Below are 23,052 nucleotides of genomic sequence, written 5' to 3'. Positions count from 1 at the left end.
TTAGTAACATTAAATACGTATATCCACAACAATCTACATCTCTCCATCCTAGACATCAACAGGGATCCAAAATTAGTACTATTTAGTTCTTTTCGAAAAAAATATAGTATGCATTTAAAGACCACCACGACATCTGAACACCAGATACCAAAAGAACTCTAAATATCTAATTTCGATATTCTAGCTCGTATGTCCAGAACGTATGTTCACTCAATGCCAAATTGTGTATTCCGTAGTACTTTTCGAAAAACTATATGACATATTTTCCATCCACCTCCATATCGTAACTGCAGACACCAACAGTTACATCTAAATCAAATTTGAGGATATCAGTATCATTTAGTACTTTTTGAAAAATTATAGCACACATATGCAAAACCACCCCTATATCTTAACTACAGTCACCAACAGTGACATCTATACCACATTTAAGGATTCTAGCTCTATCTCTTTACCCAATGCCAAATTTAGTACTATTTAGTAGTTTTCGTACAATTACAGAACATATTTTCAAAACCACTTCCATACCTCAATTTCAGATACCAACCGAGACCTCAATGTCAAATCTGAGGATTCCTTCACCCAATTTAAGATTTAGTACCTATTAAGTAATTTTCGCATAAACATAGTATACATTTCTAAACCACCGCTAAATCTCAAACACAGATACCTTTAAAAATCTAATTTCAGAATTGTATTTCTATCTTTTCACACAATACCAAATATTGTACCATTTGTAATTTTTCGTACCATTATAGTAAACACTTCCAAAACCACCTCCATATGTCCAGACTACACATGAACAGCAACCCTAATAAAAAATGTCAGATTTCAAGCACTATATATTCACCCAATACCATATTATACAAAATTAGTACCATTCAGTACTTTTCGTACAAATAAAGGACGCATTTCCAAATTTCCGCCTAATCTAAATATCAAATTTCAAAATTTTATTCTAATATCAAATTTAAAACTATTTCCATATCTAAATTTCTGATTCCAACAGAGACCTCAATATCAAATTTGAGGATTCCAGACCTATTCTTTCACCCAAATACCAACACCAGTACCATTTAGTACTTTTTGTACAAATATAGATCACCTTTCCAAAACCACGTCCATATCTTTTACCTACAGATACTAACAGTGACATCTATATTGAAATTCTAACCAATATCAAATTTAGTACTTTTCGTACAATTATAGCACACGTTTCCCAAACCACCTCCATATCACAACCTAATATACCAGCAGTGATCTCAAAATAAATTTTGAGGATTCCAGTCCTATTCTTTCAAGCAATAATGAATTAAATAGTGTTTAGTACGTTTCGTACAAGTATAGGACGTAATTCCAAACCACCGCCAAATTTCAAACACAGTTTCCTTCTGTAGTGTCTCTATCTTTTCACCCAATACCGTTAAGTACTTTTCGCACAATTACAGTATACACTTCCAAAACCACCTCCATATGACCAGGCTACACATGAACACCAATCCTAATGCCAAATTTCAGATCTCAAGTACTATCTGTTTATCCAATACCAAATTGTACCAAATATAGCGCTTTACAGGACGAATTTCCTAACCACCGCCAAATCTCAAACACAAATACCATCAGTAATCTAAAACTCAAATTTCAGAATTTTATCCAACCATGATTCTCATATAAAATTCAAGTTTTTAGCTTAACCTAATATTTCCTAAATTTAAAGTTCGAATTTCTAATAACCCTTTGATGCATCTATGCTGCTCTCCATCAGTGCCTCTCATTCCAAATTTTAGAATTCCAGCTCCCTTGGTTCATCACAAATCCGATTTGTACTAAATTTAGTACCACTTATTACACATAAGTACGAATTTCCAAAGCTTCCTACACATCCCAATCCTACACTCCCGCAATAATCCCAATTCCAAATTTTAGGATCCCACCCCTGTTCGTTCGCGCCAATTCCGATTTGTACTTTATTTAGTACATATGAGTACAAATTTCCAAGACTAAATATAAGCTACAATCCTACATTCCGACAGTATACCTGCTCTATTGGTTCTTCCTAAATTTAAATTTAACCATAACATAGGTATGAATTTTCAAAGCTACATAGATACCTCTGTCCTACAATACATTGTCAGAATTCCGACACTATTGATTCTGCCAAAATTTAAATTGTACTAAATTTACTACCATTTAATATAAGTACGAATTTCCAAAACTACCTAAATACCTCAGTCCTACAGTGCAATACTAATCCTATTTCTAAATTTGAGTATTCCAGCTCTATCGGTTGGTTCAGTTCAAATCGAACTGTACCAAATTTAGTACAATTTAGTCATTTTCGTGCACTTGCAGTACACATTTCCAAAACCACCACTTTATCACAACCATGCCACCAACAGGGACAACAACACTTAATTTTAAAATTCCAGCTTCATCCGTTCACCTTAAACCAAACTGTTCCAAATTTAGTATCATTAAGTACAGTTCGCACACTTAGTACAAATTTTCAAAACCACCTTCATCTATCAAACTTACTTTCTAACATTGATTCTCATACCACATTTCAAGTTTCTAGCTCTATCCGTTCACATAATGGCAAATGGTACCATTCTAAAAGTTTAGTACCATTTTAGAACTTTTCGTAACTTCAGGCTTCGAATTTCTCAAAAACTCTTTGGTACATCTTTACCGCACTCTCAATGATGAGAGTCACTCCAAATTTCAGAGTTCTAAAACGTTCTGTTTGTCCAATAAAACGTATTAAATTTTTAATACTTTACGTACCCTTTTAGTATGAATTTCCAAAAATGCAGTCTTATCATAGGCCTACACACCAAGACAGACCAGCGCGCAAAATTTCAAATACTCCTGTCGAGATTCTCATGTCAGACCCAAGAAAGTACATATAACCTTGATAAGCGTAAAATTTTAAGTCGATTTAGCGATGTCCGTCTATTATAATTACGCTATCTTCCGAACGAATTGGGACAGAAGACCAAAATTTTACACACATGTGTATTTTGTCATTATGCAGGCTAACTTCGAAAACGTTTTCGTATAGCTCCCAAATACCGATACCTCCCGATATTCGGTATTTGAACGAGTTATTTACAGGATTTTTTCCAAATTTCGTATTTATAGTTCGTAATAGGTACTTCGGCCTATGACAAAAAAATCGTCTATACAGGTCCACGTTTTCGTATAGCACCCATATTACCTCCCAATATTCGTTTTTTTAATGATTCTAGCAATATGATTCTAACGGTATTTTTCACGATATTTTTTTTAAGTTCCTTCGAAATGGTAGAGGATATTGAAATTTTGCCTGGCTGAACTTGGGCGCTTTTTTACTTGTTATATTTCATAATTTTTAATTTTTCTCCAAAATCTGAAAATACAAATTTCCAAAAAAAGGTTTTTAAGAACCCGAAATTTGCCTTATTATTTACATATATATGCCTTATTGCAGAGCATGTCAACATCATCCGATTTTTCTGGCAACAATGCTATATATCAACAAAAATTTTTGCATCGCAACCCACTACTACAGTTTGGTGGTTTTACATTTCAACTTGAAAACATCTCGGACAGTATTACCGCAGTTTTCTGTTTTTCTTTTCCTATCTTTGGTTCGGTTTGAAAGCTGTACAACCAACAGGAAATACAAGTGCTTACAGCTGTTGTTCGTTTGCTTGCTTGCTAGCCAGTATCATATGTAGGGTTAAGATACAGAGCGAAGATATGTTGTGTTATACGAACAAAGCAAAAAATCCTCCGTTATAGTCTCTTGGGATAAAATATCTCCAATGTAGAACAAGTCCGTTTGCTGCTGTTGTTGTTACTATTAAACCAATACCACTGGGTGGGAGTAAGCAATAAATTTTATGAGTAGTAAAAACGAATACAAATACATCTCCGCTGGCCGAAACTATACAGACACACGTATGTACGTTCGAATATGTGAAGAAGCTCCCGTTTTTTGCCTCTGTCCAGCTACTGTAAAGGGGTAAGTCCTCTAAATTGAATGACCAAAGATGTCAGTAGCTTCCTGCGAAACTGACACTGATGTTATTGCCACAAGGCATTGGTTGGTATGTTTGGTTGGTCATGGAACTTTTCCGACAATGTTTGCCACTATAACATTGCCCAGGGGAGGATGCCGGCCAAAGTAATATTGCATTGGCTGACCGGACTGATAATGACCAGTTTTTATTACAAATTTACTTGTGCTGCTGCAATGGCTATAAAAAATATTTTCTTTCCTCGTGCACTTTCTCGCTTTTTTCTAATTGTAATTTTTTTTATTTTCTTAAGGATTTCAAAGTATTTTTCTTCGTAAAATAGGAAGTAAATATAAAGAAAATACATTTTTATTGCTTTAAAGCTATTACGTAATTGAAGTTGAATTTAGTGGGGGCCTTAAGTAAGTAAGTGACATTGTGGAATTGAGAATATAAATTCCCATCTGGTGCCGGGAAGAAGTAATAAATCATATTTTTATGTTGCTTGAAGTGCGTTCGGAGCATTTGGAAATGTATTTTTAATAACATAGAGGAAGTATAAAAATGATATCCTTGTGGTCATGTATTGGTGGATAGATCAAAAGTTGTTTGGATTAAATGGAATATATAGAGGGTGAGACGAAAAAAAAGCAACCAACTTCAGACTCCTGTAATTTCTAAGCCACTCGTCCGACAGCTGTTAAAATTATTCCAGTGACAGCATATTATATTGCTTACAAGCGTATACTTGGTGCCCTCGTCTCCGATCCTCACCTTATTATTTTTGAACCTGACAGCGTTCGAGACATAGAATGCCATGCCCTTAATCTTTGTAAAACTGGCCATGGAGAGATCGTCAATTCCAATCACAAGGAGTGTGCCATCCTCCTTCTTCTCCCTGTGAAAGACTTCGAGCATACGTTCCGTACCGAATTTGCTACCAAATCCTCTAACGTATACCGTCGTTTTAGTTAGGCGAGGAATTTCGTTCCACCTCACCAACTTGAGGCTGCCCTTTTCCCACGGCGGTTTTATTTTCTCGATAATCCCCTTTAGGGCGGCAGTGTTGGCATGCGCAGCAAGCTTGAAGAACATTTGATGATCGAAACTCGTGTCGCAGTAGCCGAAATATGGCTCGTGAGCTGAACATATCGAAATATTCCATTCGGCAAATATTGAAAAATGAGCTCGGGGTAAGGCCATTGAAATTCCAAAAAGTACAAAAACTTACGCCGCAACAGAAAGAAAATAGACTCAGAAGAGCTAAAGAGTTGCTTGGCTTGGCCGAAAGTGGTGAACTGCCGAATTTGGTCTTCTCCGATGAGGAAACATTCGTTGTCCAGCAGTTTGTAAACAAACAAAATGATCGCGTTTACTTGCCAAAGAGGTCTGCGGAAAATGTGCACCTTCGATTGGCCACCAGAACTCAAGCGCCGGCCATGGTGATGGTGTGGGCCGCCGCTCTCCGCTCGTATTAATCGACCATCAGAATAAATGCTGAATATTATCGCGAAAATATTCTGGAGGGTGTTTGGGCACGCAAACATTTTACCTTGGACATTCCAACAAGACTCATCGCCATCGCACGCAGCACGCGCCACCCTATAATGGTTAAAAAGTGAGGTTACTCGCTTCATTTCCAGCACACAATGGCCGCAGACCTTAGACATTCCAACAGGAATCACCACCGTCGCACTCAGCACGCGCCACCCAAGAGCGGTTACAAAATGAGGTTCCTCGCTTCATTTCCAGCGCTCAATGGTCACCAAAATCTCCGGATACCAATCCGTTGGACTATTGTGTCTGGAGTATTTTTGAAAGCAAGGTTGGCATTAAAAAATACCAAAGTGTCGATCACCTCAAGCAAGCGCTTCATCGGGAATGGACCAAACTATCGCAGAGCAACATTAGGGCAGCGTGTGACGGTTTCTTTAGCCGCTTGAAGGTCATAACTCGTGCCAAAACGACCAATCAATAAAATTTAAAAAAATTTAAAAAATATGGCGTTTGACTTTGTGGCAGTTTTTTATCTCACCCTGTATCACATATGAAGGTTCACGTCTTCGTATAGCCCCCATATAACGGTATCTCCCAATATTCGGTATATTGATGATATTAGCGACATTATTAACCGGAATTGTTTCAAATTTCGTACTTGAAGTTCGGAATTAATACTACAGCCTCTGCCAAAAATTTGCTTATGCAGGTCAACGCTTTCTTATAGCCACCATATAAAAAATCCTCCCGATATTCGGTATTTTGATGAATTAAGCGACTTTAATCACCGGAATTGTTACACATTTCGTATTTGAAATTTGTAATGGATGATTCTACCTATGGCAGAAAATTGTTTATGCAGGTCCACGTCTTCGTATACCCCACATGTAAAGGTACCTCCGTTTTTTTTTTCGATATTTTAATATTAACAAGATTATTCAAAGGAATTGTTTTAAATTTATTATTTGAAGGTCCTTGTTGTCGTATAACCCCTAAATATCGGTTTTAAGCGGTATTTTTCGACGTTTTTTTTTTTAGTTTTTCTAGGTTCTTCCAAATGGTAGAAGGTTCTAAAACAAGTGCTTTTTTACTTGTTCTGAACTTTTTTGTGTTTTTTATGAAAAGCTTCCCTATAGCTTTTAAATATCACATCTCAAATACAATTTCCAAATAGCCCAAAGCAATTATGGGTGCAAACGTTGCAGTCCGTTTTAGCTTATGAAACTTATACGACATGTTTAACTATTTTACAAATAATAGACCTTTCGTTTTTTTTAATATGTGTCAAACATTTCCCATTTTTAACAACCTTCCTGAACTTTACAGTTTGAAACAGATTTTTGCCTTTTGTCTTATTTTAACCTTGAATTGTATCAAATTATTTCACATGATATCATTGTTCAGAAATATTTCTAGAATCTCGTATATTTTCTAATGCGTTTTTATATTTTTTTCCTCTTATTTCCAGTTCCTAGATCTCTCACGCAATCAATTGCATGGAATTAATGAAGAGCTCGTGTTACGTATCAAAGCTATTCGCAATGTTCGATTGGATAACAACCCTCTGATATGTGATGAATGTCACATGGGCAAATTAATCGATGTTGTGCGACAGGTGAGTTCAAAAAGAATTCTCATTTTTCTAGAGTGCTTAATTACAAACACACAAATTGAAATTTAATTTCTTCTAAGAAGCTTATTATCAACTGCTTCCATTACAACGACAATAATTGATGATAATTAAATATTAATTGTATTATTATTTTTTTTTTAATTTCATTTAAAGTTTTTGACCTTTTTCTTCATTATTTTTTTTTTTTTTTTTAGATTACAAAGCAATTGAGTTATAAAATATTAAATTTAGTTTTTTTGCAATGAACCGCGATTTATAATACAAAGTGATTTCTCCTAAATCCCCTGGGGAAAAGTGTGCACTTCCTTTTTCCGTTTCCATTATTTACAAAAATGTTCTTATAATTCAAATGCATTTTCCAAAGAAATTGCATACCACGCACAAAAAATCTGCAATTCATTATGGGGTGATATTCCCTTTTCTTCCTCTCTCTCTCTCTTCTACTAATACTATTTGTCTTGTGCATTTTTTTTTTTTTTCAACTTGAAAATCGAATAAAGGTAAAAAGAATAAAAGAAGAAGAAAAAACGCTGAAGAAAAATGAAGAAACATAAAATTCATATGCAAATGATGCTTCCTGTGTTTTGCGAGATCAAAATAAATTTTTGAAAAATATCCAAAGGAAAACAGTTATTTGTCATAGTAGTTGTTCCTGTTGCCGTGCACTGCATTGCCATGCAATTGTTGCGGGTTGTGCTAGTACTTTGTGAATGGAAGTTATCTAATATTAGTTTTCTTTTTCTCCCCCGCACTCTTACATATTTCTTTACAGTTCATGGGAGTGTTTGCAGTGCATTTGTTTCCTTTAGCATTTTTATATTTTGTAGTTAAGTTGTATAGTTTTCCATTTTTTTTGCAGTTATTATGATTTACAATTTGTCGTTTTTTATTGTTATTGTACACGGTGTTTGTTCCTTTTGCCATTTCTCATAGAATTTGTTATATTTTTTGGTGTTGTTGTTTTTTTTTTTTCTTTTCAGTTACAATGGAAATGGGAAACATATCCGATTTGTTTTCTACCAAAAACTTTACGGGGTGCCGAGATAACGGACTTGGATGCAAATGGCTTGGATTCCTGTTTGGAATACATTACCGATGAGGAACAGAATGCAGCCAGTACATCACACAATTTTCTTGAAGCGGGTAAGTGAAATGTTGGAGGATATTTCAATAAGCGGGTCTATTTGAATATAGGTAGCTGGGATACATTATTTTTAAGCCTAGACAATAAATAGGAAGTATAAAATATTAGATTATCTTATATGTATGCCTTAATGCTTTTGAAGGCGTCAAATATGAAGACCGGAATGACTGATCCTGACTGACCTGTAACAAATTTAGGTATTTATTTATTATAAATTTGTAAAATTTAACTTTCTTCACTAAAAAGTTTTAAAAATCATTCATTTTGAATTTACCGAGGAGGATATGAGTAAAACTATTGCAAAATGGACCCACATCCAATTTTTCTGTCCAAGAATATTTTTACGTCTCTATAGGTAAACCCTAGAAACCAACAGTGACTTTCAGCAATATTCCTGCAACCAATAACAAATTTTGCAACATTAATCCAAGACAATCTCATATTCGACATTAGTACTATTTAGATCTTTTCAAACAATAATAGTGTGCGTTTGCAAAACCACCACTAGACTTCAACACCAGATACCAACAGAGACCTCAGTAATACCCAATTTAGTGTCATCTAGTACTTTTTGAAGAAATCTATGACGCATTTCAACTCTTAAACACAGATACCATCAGTAATCTAAAAATAAAATTTCAGAATTTTATCTCCCAATACCAAATAGAGTACCATTCAGTACTTTTCGTACAATAATATTGCACATTTCCCAAACCACCTCCATGTGTCCAGGCTACACATGAACAGCGACCTTAACACCAAACTTCAGATTTCAAGCACTATCTGTTCACCCAATACCAAATTGTAGAAAAATTAGTACAATTTAATACTTTTCTTACAATTATATTAAACATTTTCAAAAACACCTCCATATTCCTATTCCAGATACCAGCAGAGATCTCAGTATCAAATTCGGATATTCCATCCCTATCCATCCACTCAATACCAAATTTAATAAAATGTAGTACTTTTCGTAACAGCATAACAGCTTTTCCAAACCAGACCCTAGCCTCAAAAGCAAATGCCATCAGTAATCTAAATATCAAATTTAAGAATTTTATCTCTGTCCCTTCACGCAATACCAAATTTTCTACCACTTAGTACGTTTCGTACAATTATAGTACACATTTCCGAAACCACCACCATATGCTTAGATTACACATGAACTGCGACCATCAAACTTCAGATTTTAAGCTCTATCAGTTCACCCAATTGTACAAAATATAGTACTATTTAGTACATTTCGTGCACTTGTACTACATATTTTCTAAACCGAACTATTTTTCAATGATCAAGGGATCTCAATACCAATATTTGAAATTACCAGCTACTGAATTTAGTATAATTTAGTACAGTTCTTTAAAACCGTCTCCTTACATAAACATCAATTATATGAATTGATTTTTTGATAATTCCAAATGTAGTGCATTTTAACAATATGTATTTTTTATAAATTTGAGGATTTCAGACCTATCGGTTCACACAAACCCAAATTATACCAAATATAGTACACATAAGAACGAATTTCCAAAATTTCCTACATACCCCAATACTACACTGCAAATTTCCAAAAATACCACCATACCTCAATCATACAATCCCATAGAAATATCATTTCCAAATTTCAGAATTTCATCTCTATCGTTTCACCATAATTCCAATTTGTAGAAATAAGTATACGTTAGTACACATTTCCATAATCATACAATCCAATAGAAATCTGGGTTCCAGCCTAAATCCTTATTTTTCCAAATTTAGTAGTATTTAGTACACATAATTACGAATTTTGAAAGCAACTTAAATACCAAAATCCTCCACTCCACAGAAACCCCAATTCTAAATTTCAGGATCTAACCCTATCGGTTCGCCTAAGTACAAATTGTACCAAATTCAGTTCCATATAGTACAGATAAGTACGAACTTCCAAAACTTCTTACATAACACAATCCTATTCCAGGACTGTCTCTATCGGTTCACATAAATCCAAATTGTATCAAATTTAGTACACTAGAGGACATATTAACTACCCATAACTACCTACATCATACAGTTGAAAAGAAATCTTATTTTCAAATTTCATGATTTCAACTCTACCGATTCACCCAAAATTTAAAAACACACATAAATATGAACTTCCAAAAATACGTTAATAAATTAGTTCTACAATGACAATACAAATTTTATTTTCAAATTTCAGGATTCCAACTCTCTTGGTTCTCCCAAAATTTAAATTGTATCAAATTTTGTAACATTTAGTACACATAAGTACGAATTTGCAATACTAGCTACATTCCTCAGTACTAAAATGTAATGGTAATCTCATATCTTAATTTCAAGTTTTTAGCTCTAGCCGTTCACGTCGAAAAAAATGGTACCAAATGTAGTACATTTTTGTAGTTTTCCTAAACTCGTTGTGCGAATTAAAAAAAAAATTAGTACTTCTATCAAACGCTCCATCGGTGACCCTCATTCCAAAATTTAACACTGCTTTAACTACAGCTTCCTCAAATACAGAGGTTACCATATTTAGAGTACATTTTAAAACTTTTCGTACGTAAGTTTCCAAAAAACAATCCTTACCTGACCCCTTCGAACCACGAGTGACCCTCATACAAAATTATAAGATTCTGGCTTTAGCCGTTTCGTCTTGGCTTTAATGAATATTTAATAATTTTACTATTTTATTAATATATATAGATTAACATGGATTTAAAAAAATATATATTAATAAAAAAAAGCTTTTAAAAATGCTGTAAGTTCGAGCGAACCCTCCACCATTTGGAATGAATTTGGCAATTTTCAAAAATAAATAAAATCCGTTAAAAATTCTGCTAAAATCCTAAAAAGATTGAATGTAGCTTTTATATAAGGGTTTATACGACGACGTGGACCTGCATAGGCAACTTTTGTCATAAGCCATTACAATATTAAAATGCGAAACTTGAAAACTTTTCTATCATAGACTCTCTCTCATCAAGTTACCGAATTTCGGGATGTACCGTTATATGGGGGCTATACGAAAACGAGTGACTGGACTATATGTATCTATATCGACCTTTAAATACGAAATTTGAAACAATTCCGGTACGGAATATTACGAAGTACCTATCAGGGCTACCTGAAAACCTCAACCGACATAGCCCATTTACGAACTTAACCTGCCTTCTGGGAAAATGTACATGTGTGCAAAAATTTAAGCCTTCTGCGTGATTACAATTACGATTACAGACGCACATCGCTAAAACGACTTAAAAGTTTACACTGATTAAGAAAAGTATGATGGAGGGAATAAAAATATTGGTTTTTTCCTTTTTTTGTTTTGCTGACGTTAAAATCTATTGATAGGTACTGCTATATGAAAGTAAAAAAACTTAGAACTCAAAATATTTTAATTCGCGATGCAGATTTATTGGTGTAGGGTATATCAAAACATACATTTATAATATGCGTCGTTAAATTTTTTTTCTGTATGTACACTTAATAATATTTAAAATCCTCGCATTATCCATAGCAACAATAAGTACTTTTTTCAAAAATATCCATAAACAAGTAAGCAAAGGCTACAGTCGAGCGGGGCCGACCGTTGAATACCCTACAACACTATAATAAACCATACAGTTTATATAGGCGAAGTACTCGACAGAATTCCACAAGATATTGTGACAAATAATTAAAGGAAACTATCAGGTTTCGTTCTCTAATTTTCGAAAAAATAACAACTTAAACTAATTTGCTCATTTCCAATTTATTGGTAGATATTGCACTTAAATGGTCTTCCTAGATCTGGAACCACTATTTCCCAAAGACCTATAATCTCTCAGAAGTGGCAAAAGATTAACATTTATTATTGGTTTTTGACTGAGATACAGACATTTGACTATATTCTTCAACGAAATAGTCAGAAGTGCGTCTTTCCTGTATTTGTGAATTCTCCAAAAAGTCTCTGGAATGGACATTTTCGTATTTTGTCAATTTTCCAGTTTTTTGGTCCATTTCAACCCCTAAATATATGGCGATCATCTCCAAAAAGAGTAGGCTTCTATTCTGACCCTCATCTTATCCCCATGCAAAATTTCGTAAGGATCGGGCCATAAATGCGATCTGTATATGATATCCTGATATTCTAACTACTTAGTTTTGTTAGCTGTAGAAATATTACCAAATGTTTAATTCAAAATTAAAATATGCCAAAAATATGACAAAATTGAAAAAATATGAGAAAATTTTACAAAATCAATATTTTCATCTTTAGAGAGATATTTTTATGCGATTTTTTTAGACGTTTTTTGTTTCCTGCCAAGAGGCCATTCTGAATTAATGAGAACTGTCGAAATCAGTTCAGCCGTTCTCGACATATAAGAGATCTTTCAAGCATATCTTCTTTGATAGACATATATATCGCACATATTTTGCTAAATATCCGATTTGTTGGATGTTAACATCAATGTAAAGATCAGAAGTAACCATGCCATGGCTTTATGATTTCGCCGGGATTTAAAATATTCGCGGTTTAATGAAAAATTTTGAATTTTTTCAACACAAAAGATATGGTCTATTTTACCCGCTAAATATTATCCGATGACCACCCAAATTGGAGGGCTTCTTCCCCTCCCTAAACTCCAGCTACATGCGAAATTCCGCGTCGATTGGTCTATAATTGCGACCTATATAGCTACTGCAAAATCCGACATTTTTTCAGTATTTGGTCCATTTCAACCCCTAAACATTTCTTCAAAAGCAAAAGGGTTCTATTCTGGTCCAAGCCCCACCTACATTCTAAATTTCGTGAAGATCGGACCATAATTGCGACCTGTAGAGTGATTACAAATTAACATGGACAGACGGACAGACGGACGGACGGACATACATAGCTAGATCGACTCAGCTCGGCGAGCTAGGAAGATCCATATATACTTTCCTATATGGGAAATCAATATTTCGAGGTGTTACATAAATTCTGGCCCAATCAAACTTATAATACCCCCAACACATAGTGTTGTAGGGTATAAAAATATCCCAAATTAATCCATAGCAACAATAAGTATCCTACTTTTTTCAAAAATATCATAATATAAAAAAATACAAAATAATCCCTTCAACTGTTTCTTTTCTTCAATTTTATTGCAGGTGGTCTCAACACTCTTGCCATTCTGGGCGGTGTTATATTTGTTCTAATTGCCATCATAATAATCTCGGTGGCAATCTGTTTTTCGAGAAATCGTGCACGGTACTATACACGAGAGGATCATCTTAATGGAAGTAAGTTACGAAACTTGAGTAATAAAAACAAACATGGAATTCCAGTCGAATTCCAAGCCAAAAAAAAGGAATCATGAAGGGAAAACAAAGTTTGATTTAGAGAAAAGTTTTTAATTCAACTATTGTTTATTGGCAGAAACTGCTAATAAAAGCACTGAAGGCGGTTCCAAAAAAGGCATGATGGGAAATTTTATTTTGAAATAAATACTAATTTTTCCACTCTCACCTAACACTCCGACATTGTGACGTGCCTAAAAGCCTTAAGGGTTTTTATTTATTTCCAAAATTTCCCTTTGAATTGCATTGGAAATTAAATTGGCAATAATACAAAATATTTGTTGTTATAAATAGCCTGACCCAGTTGTTTGGGAAAGTTTTTAGTCAAATAATATCATCAGTTTGTTTCCTCAATTAAATTTGTTTTCTTATGTAGTAGTGTAAGTGTGTGTGTGTGTATGTGTCTGTACATCATAACATGTTAACTTTTGCCACTACTGCAACACTACAATCAATTCTGAGAAAGAAATTCATTTTGGCAAAGCATCGAATCGAACATGACACCCCTTTCAAGCCAACCTCCCCTGAAACGAACCGAGACGAACCCAATGCCATTGCATTGCATAAATTGAAGAATTGCCCTGCTGCTGCTCTGCTTTATATTTTGGTGTGATTTTTATAGCAAAACTCCGCTCAACAAACAATTGGCCGGCAAACAAACAAACAAACAGCCAGCCAGCCACCCAGCAAAACCGTCAAAATTTATTTTCTTACTTTTAATGGTACTTAAAACTGTTCCCAAAGAGGAAGGCCAAACTTTTTTAAAAGCCAAAGTTTTTTCTCTTCCGCAACATATTGTTGGCGAAATTATGGTGCAGAGTTTCGATTTTTTTTTCCTCATTTTTGCCGGCAAGCAAGTAAAAGTGAACGAATGGCTTGTGGTTGTTAGTTACTGATTTTTTTGGCATTCTTTTGTTTCATTGCTGGTCTTTTTTATTCTGGAGCAATTAAAAACTACAACGAAATTCATGGCGTAAATGTGTAGACCAAAAAAATTGAAAAGAAAATGAAATAAAATTTATTGTCATTTTTCGCAACGCAAGTGTGGTCATGTTAGTGGTATTTGATAATGTCATTCCAGGGGAATTGATGTGTAATTTAAGGAAAGGGAAAACTACTTTTTAGTACAATCGATATATAAAAAATGATTTAAAATTAATTTGATGTAGTTATTACAAAAGTCTAGTTCCAAATGTTATTGTTATCGTGTGGTAGATATAAATTTAAAGAAGCTTTAATTTCAAATAAACTGAAATGTATAAAAAGGTAATATACAGGGTTGCCCATATTCGACAGACCCATCTGGCAACGCCATAACTTTTGACAGAGATGTCACACCGCGTTTGAAGCGTCAGTCCAAGCAGATTTTTACCATAAACCAATACAGAATGTTGCCTGCGGACAAGCCTCGTCGATTGGAATGGGCCCAAAGAGTCATCGAAAAAAACATGGATCCGTCGAATATGGGCAACCCTGTACCTGTAACTAATTTCTACAGAAGAGAGTTCATATTCTAAATTAAGCTAATTTTTTTATATATTTGTTAAAAACGAAATTTGAATTTTTTCCAGCTAATAAATTCACTAAAATAATCAAAATGCTGGCTACCGTTATATTGGGCCTAAAAAAAACGTGGACCTCCATAGGCAATTTTCTGTGATAGGCTGTAGTAGCCACTACAAAATCCAAATAGGAAATTGGAAAAATCTTCGATGAAAAATGTCGTAAAATCACCAAAATTGCGGATATAGGGAAGTACCGCTGTATGGTGGCTTAACCAAAAACATGGGTCTATTTAGCCCATTTTCAATACCAAAAGTCCTGCAGACATAATATACGTTCGAGTAAAATTTTATTAACCTACTTCGTTTCGTTCGGAAGCTAGAGTGATTTCCACAGACAGACGGACGGACAATACAAAGTAATTTAAACAAGAAAAAAGGCTGTAAGTTCAGCCGGGCCGAACATCGAATACCCTCCACCATTTGGAACGAATTTGACAATTTTCAGAAAAATAAAATCCGTTAAAAATTCTGTTAAAATTTTAAATTTACCGAATGTAGCCGTTATATTAGGGTCTGCACGACGACATGGACTTTTGTCATAAGCCAATACAATTTTTAAATGCGAAACTAAAAAAAAAAATTGGTGTTATGTAGCTAAAATCATCAAAATACCGAATATAGCGAGGTAGCATTATATGAGGACTACACCAAAATGAGGACCTACAAGGAAAATTCTCTGTCATAGGCTTCCGTATCCATTAAGAACTTCAAGTACCAAATTTGAAAAAATTCCGCTGAATAATGTCGCTAAAATCATCAAAATACCGAATATCGGGAGGTACCGTTATATAAGGGCTATACAAAGACCTGGATCTGCACAGACAATTTTCTGTCTTAGGCTAAAGTATCCCTTACGAACTTCAAATACCAATTTTGAAACAGTTCCGGTGAATAATGTCGCTAAAATCATAAAAATACCGAATATCGGGATTTAACGTTATATGGGGGCTATACAAAGACCTGGACCTGTACAGACAATTTTCTGTCTTAGGCTAAAGTATCCATTACGAACTTCAAATACCAACTTTGAAACAATTCCGAATAATAATGTCGGTAAAATCATCAAAATACCTAATAGCGGGAGGTGCCGTTATATGGGGATTATACGAAGGCATGGACCTGCACGAACAATCTTCTGTCATAGGCTGCAGTATTCGTTACGAACTTCAAATACCAAATTTGAAACAATTCCGGTAAATAATGTCGCTAAAATTAACAAAGTACCGAAAATAGGGAGGTACCATTATATGGGGGCTATACCAAAACGTGAACCTACATGGCCCGTTTTCAATACAAAAAGGCCTGCAGACATAACATACAGTTAAGTAAAATTTTATCAATTTACTTCATTTCGTCCGGAAGCTAGAGTGATTTCCACAGGCGGACAGACGGGCATAGCTATATCGACATAGAATTTTATGTGATCAAGATTATATACTTCGTGGGATCTAAAGTGTATATTTCGTGGCGTTACAAACGGAATGACAAACTTAATATACTCTCCATACTATGGTGAAGGGTACAAAAAAGAGCAAAAAAATGAAATAAAAGTGCGACTATCTTCAAATTCCGTTCATATCTCCCCCAAGAAGGATGAAATGTGAAATAAGAGTTTGAATGTCATAAAGTTTGGTATAACTTAATGTATCTACTAACACAAGATCTGGTCTGAAGAACTACTTCTGGTACCTTTTCCCACAACGGGTCAAAATTATTAAAATCCATGAAGCTCATAAAGCTCGATATGACCATTCCATATCTTTTAAACTCGGCACATTCCACTATTTCTACCAACACAAGATATGTTGTGAATATGGTAGATATCGGAGCACTCCTTCTAGGAGCTCGCCACAAAGGGGTCAACATTTTGAATAACAATAACAAATTTAACATATTCCAATATTTTCTAACAAATGATAAAAGTCGTACCTCCCCCCCAGAAAATTTTCAAAAAATAAACAAATATTTTACTGCACAGAGAAAGGATGATTCGATTTGGCTTCAACTTTGCAACTCCTAATATTTGCATCAGCACTGGGCAAGGTGCGAAAATGGACAAATCGGTCCACTCCATCAAGTATCTTCCCAACAAAGGGTCAATATTTTGAATAATTATAATTCTTATAAAATGTGAATTGAGAGTCCGATTGTCTTCAAAGTACACGCATCACAATAGTTGTATTAATCCAAGGTAGGGTGTGAAGATTGGATAAATAGGACCACTCCTTCTGGCACCTCCCCCATAAAGGTTCAACATTTTGAGTATCCATGAAGCTCATAAAACGCGAAAATAACGTTCGATTCCATTCAGACTTTATACATCTCAATATTTCCATCAACACAAGATCTGTTATAAAGATGTTAGAGATCGGACCATTTCTTCTGAAAACTTCCCCACAAAGGGTCAAAGTTTTGAATAATCAAAACGGCCATAAAATCCAAAATAAGTATCCGGTTTTCTTCAAATTTCAAACATGTCATTATATTCACTAACACAAGATCTGCTGTGGAAATCGGCGCACTCTTTCTGGTACTTCCCCCCACAAAGGGTTAAAAATTTTGAAAAACGAAATGCTTATAAAAGGCGGCATAATCATTCAATTCTCTTCAAATTTCACACATACAAACATTTTTGCTAACGAAGATGAAGATGATAAATATTTGCCAATCCTTTCTGGTAGCTCAACCTCAAAGGGTCCCAATTTCCAAATCTAATATCGGTTATAATTGCGAAACAAGTCGGCAATTCTATATAACTTGCAATATTTAAATATTTCTCTTAGCCAGAAATCTGATATGAATAATTAATCGGAATTTGTGATTTCGCATAAAATTGGATATAAATATTCGATTTCCTTCAAATTTTGCACACACCAATATTTTTATCTGTATTAGATAAAGTGGAATATTTCGGTCCGCCATATCTGACGCATATTTCCACATTTTCCAAAAATTTGCACATATCTCATATATAGGAAGTAGACGGTATAGTATATATAATATGGCACGTTGTAATATTTACATCAGACTTATATCAGATACGAATTGGACAATATTGGCCAACTGCTTCGAAACCCCTCAAGGCTGGGGGTATACTCGTACATCTGTCGACAAAACCGACTGATACTATTTAACTTGTTTTACTTTTACTTTCGTACTAAGCCTAATTCAATTTGAGTGAATTGTGGCGTATAAGTTATATGAAATAATATGCATTATGTATACGCAACAGCTTCCTCAAACATTGTTAAATTTCGTAATTTTCTCTTTCGAGTTGATCTAATAATGAACTTAGGAGATTACATTGATAATTGGAATCTAGCGAAGTCCCACGTATAAACAGTATATATTGTGTTCGCCGTTGGTTAAGCCGCTCAAAATTTTCACAAAAAAAAAAAAAAAAAAAATCCGAATCAACCCCCAATACTCTACTCAAACAAACTAATATTGTATTAGAGCCATAATTTTCAAAACTTAAAATGAATTACTTCTCTTCTCAGGAAAATACGTTACTCTACAAAACCTCGTTTCCCCGAAAATTCACACTAAGACTAATTCAAGTTATGTGAACGGTGGCGTATAATTAATATGAAATGCTGTATGTTATGCATACGCATTGGCTTCCTGAAAATATTTTGAAATTTTAATTCGAGGAAATATTTTTATACATCTGCATATGTATATACGTATGTGTGCATATACATACTTCCCGGAAAATGTTTTCATTTGAAAAGTTCTCGCAACAAGTTGAACAAAAATCTTCACAATCAAAGTAACCACATTTCCATGGAATATCCACATACACGTGGAATCATCGCAATAACTTTAGAGAAATATTATGTTGCCACGTTGGTTGCATTTCCCAGCAGGAGGATGTTAACTTAATTTTACTGAAAATTTGGATAGAGTTTTGTCGGAATTCCCCAAAGAAATGTTTTACGTGTTGGTTGATGTTTAACCTTCTTTCTAGGAATAAAATAGAATGAATACCATACAAATATTCGACACCCACCCAGTGAAGGAAATTCTTGTATGTTTTCCCTTCATGAAACAAATTGCAAACTTTTTGTTTTTCTAAAAAGAATAGAAAACATTTATTTCCTGATTTTATTTTTTTTTCATCTCTTCCTTTTTCTTTTCTCCCGAAACCTTTAGGTGAAGACAAATGCCTGGAAAAGAATCTGGAAACGACCACTACATCCATTACTGCCCATAGCAATGGCTCGGCCACAGCATCACCCACAAATGGCACCATGAAAAAGACTCCCCTAAATGCCAACGGGAACGGCTATGAAAGTATGGCCTCGGAGCCACTGAATCCCAGCAAGAGCACCAACGATAACGTGGAGGCCCAGGCAAATGAAATAAATTTCAAATTCCCCATTGATGATCGCGTCTGTACCATTGATGAACTGATAGTTGTACCATCAACGGCACCACAGTTGCCCAGCACAAAACCACCACCACAAACAATGATGATGATGTCATCTGCAACTGGCGGCAACTCCTCCAATCCCTCGGGAGTTGCAATGTCAGCATTGGAATCTTCAAGTTGTAGTAACTTAAATTTAAGATACTTAGCAACACCTCTTAACTGTGGCAGTACCACAGCTCAGGCTGCTGTGGCTGCTGCCGCCACAGTTATACCACCGGGGGCACCATCTGCTGGAGGGACAACCACAATGCTGGGTACGCCCTTAACACCAGCGCATCACCAGCTCAGCAGTGGCAGCAGCAGCAGCAGCAGCAAGACAATGCCACCGGAGGCAATAGTTGTAGTACTGCCGCCACCAACCGCCACAATAATATCATCCGAACAACTGCCACAGCAACAGCATCAACGTCAGCAGCCGCAGCAACAACAACAGCAATTGTTGCACTTAACCACACTTGAACCATTGGTCAGCGTTAACTGACCCCAGGGCATTATGGGCCACTCCGGCAATACAATGCGCAACACAACAGGACTGATGGCAACAACGACACTGATGCCATCACATTTAAGCGGAGATTATCATTCGCAACACCAGCAGCAACAGCAACAACAACACACCACCATCTCACATACATAGATAATGAATAGACTTTTCCCAATGGGAAGAGATGCTACAACTTAAACTCTCACTCTCTCTCCCTCTCACACCAACACACACTTTCTCTGAGCTCTGATACAGAGCAAACAAAAAATCATAACATTGTACAAAGAGTAACATCGTCATCATCATCATCGCCATCAACGGTTCGTATAAATGTTTCGTTGCAACCATTGTAGCCATAATACAATTAAAGCATATATACAACACTAACACACCCAAACACACTCTTACACATCGTCATCGTTATCATAAAACATTAATAACATGTGAATATAACGAAAAAAAAAAAACAGAAACGCGCAACTTCAGCACATGTGGCATGGCCCATGGAGCCACATACATCCATCGATGCTGTTCTTCATTACTGTAAATTACTGTGAGTGTTTATAATCCGGGATATTAAACTAAAATGTCGGTTGGTCTAGTGTCAATAGAAATTTCAAATTAAATTCTCACAAATTAACTAAACTAACCGCAACATTACACATACATACATACAACAATCAAATAATTGCAATGTAATTATGTTGAAATGAGTTTTTGGTACAACCAAAAGAAGAGGGATGAAATTTCAAATGAAATTTTAATTTTAGTAAAATGAGAAAAACACATTATTTTTAATTTAAATATCGAAACGAATTTTTATATGATTTCGAAAAATGTATATTACCAACGAAATTCCAATAACCATTATTATTACAGGAAAAACAAATAGTTGTCCGTTTTAGATCCTCACACATTTCTTAAAACAGAAGGTTTTTAAGATTTGCTACCTGGGCCCTGTTGTGATCCGAATATTAACTATATATTTGAATTAATTCTACAGAACAGTGTTGGCATGTTTGATCGGGATACCATAGTATTTTGTTGTTTCAAAATGGTCAGGCTTAATACCTTTATCCCTTTTATAAAAACAACGTTTGTTTATTAATGGAGAACGATGGTAATGTTTACCAAGGGTAAGGCAGGGAATACCTTGTTTTTTGTCTGCGATATTCCTCGCACAAAAAAAAAATCTTTTTTACTCAAGTGACAAGATCGTAAACTCAATAGAAGAGCGTCCCGATAATTAGTATTTTCATGATTTTTGCGTTTTTAGTTCGTATATGGTATTCAAAGTTCGTAATGTATACTACAGCCTATGACAGAAAATTGTCTGTGCAGGTTCACGTCTTCGTATAGCCCTCATATGACGGTACCTCCCGATATTCGATATTTTAAAGATTTTAGCGACATTATTCTCTGGAACTGTTTCAAATTTCGTATTTGAAGTTCATAATGGGTATTACATGAGAAAATTTCGTAAGCAGATCCACGTCTTCAAGTTTTTTTTTTTAACAAAGCTGCTTGTACGCGTCCACGTCTTCGTATAACACCCATAAAACAGTACCTCCCAATATTTATATTATTTTTCAACGGCCTTTTTTACATCTTGTTATTTCCTTTAAATTTTGGAGGGTATTAAAGGTTAGTCATGGCCGAAATTAGCTTTCTTACTAGGTTGTGTCTGAGGTCGTAAAAAATTTTAAAAATACAGTATTTTATGCAGGAAGTTCCCAAATTTTCTTAGCAAATTCAAATAGTTTGTTCAGAATATATTAAAAAAAAATATTGTTGAAAAAAGGATTATCCTAAAAACATTAAAAAAATAGCATTCAACGATTTTCGCCTTGGAAAACCTTGAAATTTTCTTTTGACAAATTGACTAATTTTTGTGAAGAAGACCTTCAAAATTACTCTAGAAACCTGGTCGAAGTTAAACTATCAAAATATCGGAGACCTAGTTAGTATAACACGAAAATAATGCTAATTTTTCGTGGGGTGGTATCACAACTAATAGGCCTACGTATTTCATTAAAAAATTGACCTATTTCAGACTAAAACTTACTTTTGTTGTTTTGATCAACGTGGTAATGTTTTCATCTTACATGGGATTCAACTTTTCAGCCGTAAGCGAGGGAGGTATTAGAGTCAAATCTATTAGGATAAAAGAAGTTTAAAGAAATGTAGGAAAACATTCCAAAATTGTAAACCATTATTGGAGAGCTACTAATCCAAGTTTGACAAAAAATATTAGGATATGCTGACATCGAACTTAATCTTGGACTCCACTCGGTAATTAAATCGTATATAATACAAAGTCCACAATAAAGTCAAAAGTCGGAGTCGAATATGAAATTTGAAGGAAATAAATGTATTTTTCGCGTCTTATGAGAATTCTGATAATTTAAAACCTTGGCCCTTTGTGGGGAAGGAATTAGTAAGAATGAACTTTTCACATTTTAACCTCAATATAAATTAAATTATCCGTAGTCTTCAGCATAGTTGTGTTTTAACAGAATTTACATCAATCTATTTCAAATACATTTGTATACCTTTCACCATAGTATGGAGGCTATATTAAGTTTGTCATTTCGTTTGTAACACCTCGAAACATACATTTTAGACCCAACAGCATGATCAGCATAAAATGTCGATTTATGAAGGTTGATGAAATTGTACTCAAATGTATATTATCTGCAGGACTGTTGGTATTGAAAATGGGCCATGTAGGTCCACGTTTTGGTATAGCCCCCATATAATGATACCTCCCTATTTTCGGTATTTTGGTGATACGGACATGCTGGATATTCAGAGCCGTTAATGGGTACATTAAAATCTTTCCACTTGATGAAGTAATGTATAAAAATTGTGGCGAAAGAAAGTACCCGAACTGCATATAAACTTGTATTCTGTTATTTAGAAACTGCATACGTTTTACATTCCCTGAAAAGATTTGTGTGAAATACATGGAAATTGG

The 23,052-nt window shown here is 34.7% G+C and overlaps 1 protein-coding gene across 1 annotated transcript in view; it reads left to right on the top strand.

The window, feature by feature from the left end:
• The window catches only part of LOC101887838 (leucine-rich repeat-containing protein 15), a 53,490-nt gene extending 32,693 nt beyond the window's left edge, over window positions 1-20,797 (top strand). Inside the window, exons 9-12 of the mRNA XM_011292476.3 lie at window positions 6,967-7,113; window positions 8,112-8,274; window positions 13,403-13,534; window positions 19,312-20,797. Coding sequence (XP_011290778.1) covers window positions 6,967-7,113; window positions 8,112-8,274; window positions 13,403-13,534; window positions 19,312-20,072 — 1,203 coding nt within the window. The 3' untranslated portion in view covers window positions 20,073-20,797. The remainder of the gene's footprint in view (window positions 1-6,966; window positions 7,114-8,111; window positions 8,275-13,402; window positions 13,535-19,311) is intronic.
• Window positions 20,798-23,052: the final 2,255 nt, after the last annotated feature.

This window comes from Musca domestica, unplaced genomic scaffold, assembly GCF_030504385.1.
Source record: "Musca domestica strain aabys unplaced genomic scaffold, Musca_domestica.polishedcontigs.V.1.1 26, whole genome shotgun sequence".
Classification (NCBI taxonomy): Eukaryota; Metazoa; Arthropoda; class Insecta; order Diptera; family Muscidae; genus Musca; species Musca domestica.
Note: the sequence above shows the minus strand (reverse complement) of the source record. Positions and strands in the feature narration are given on the sequence as shown.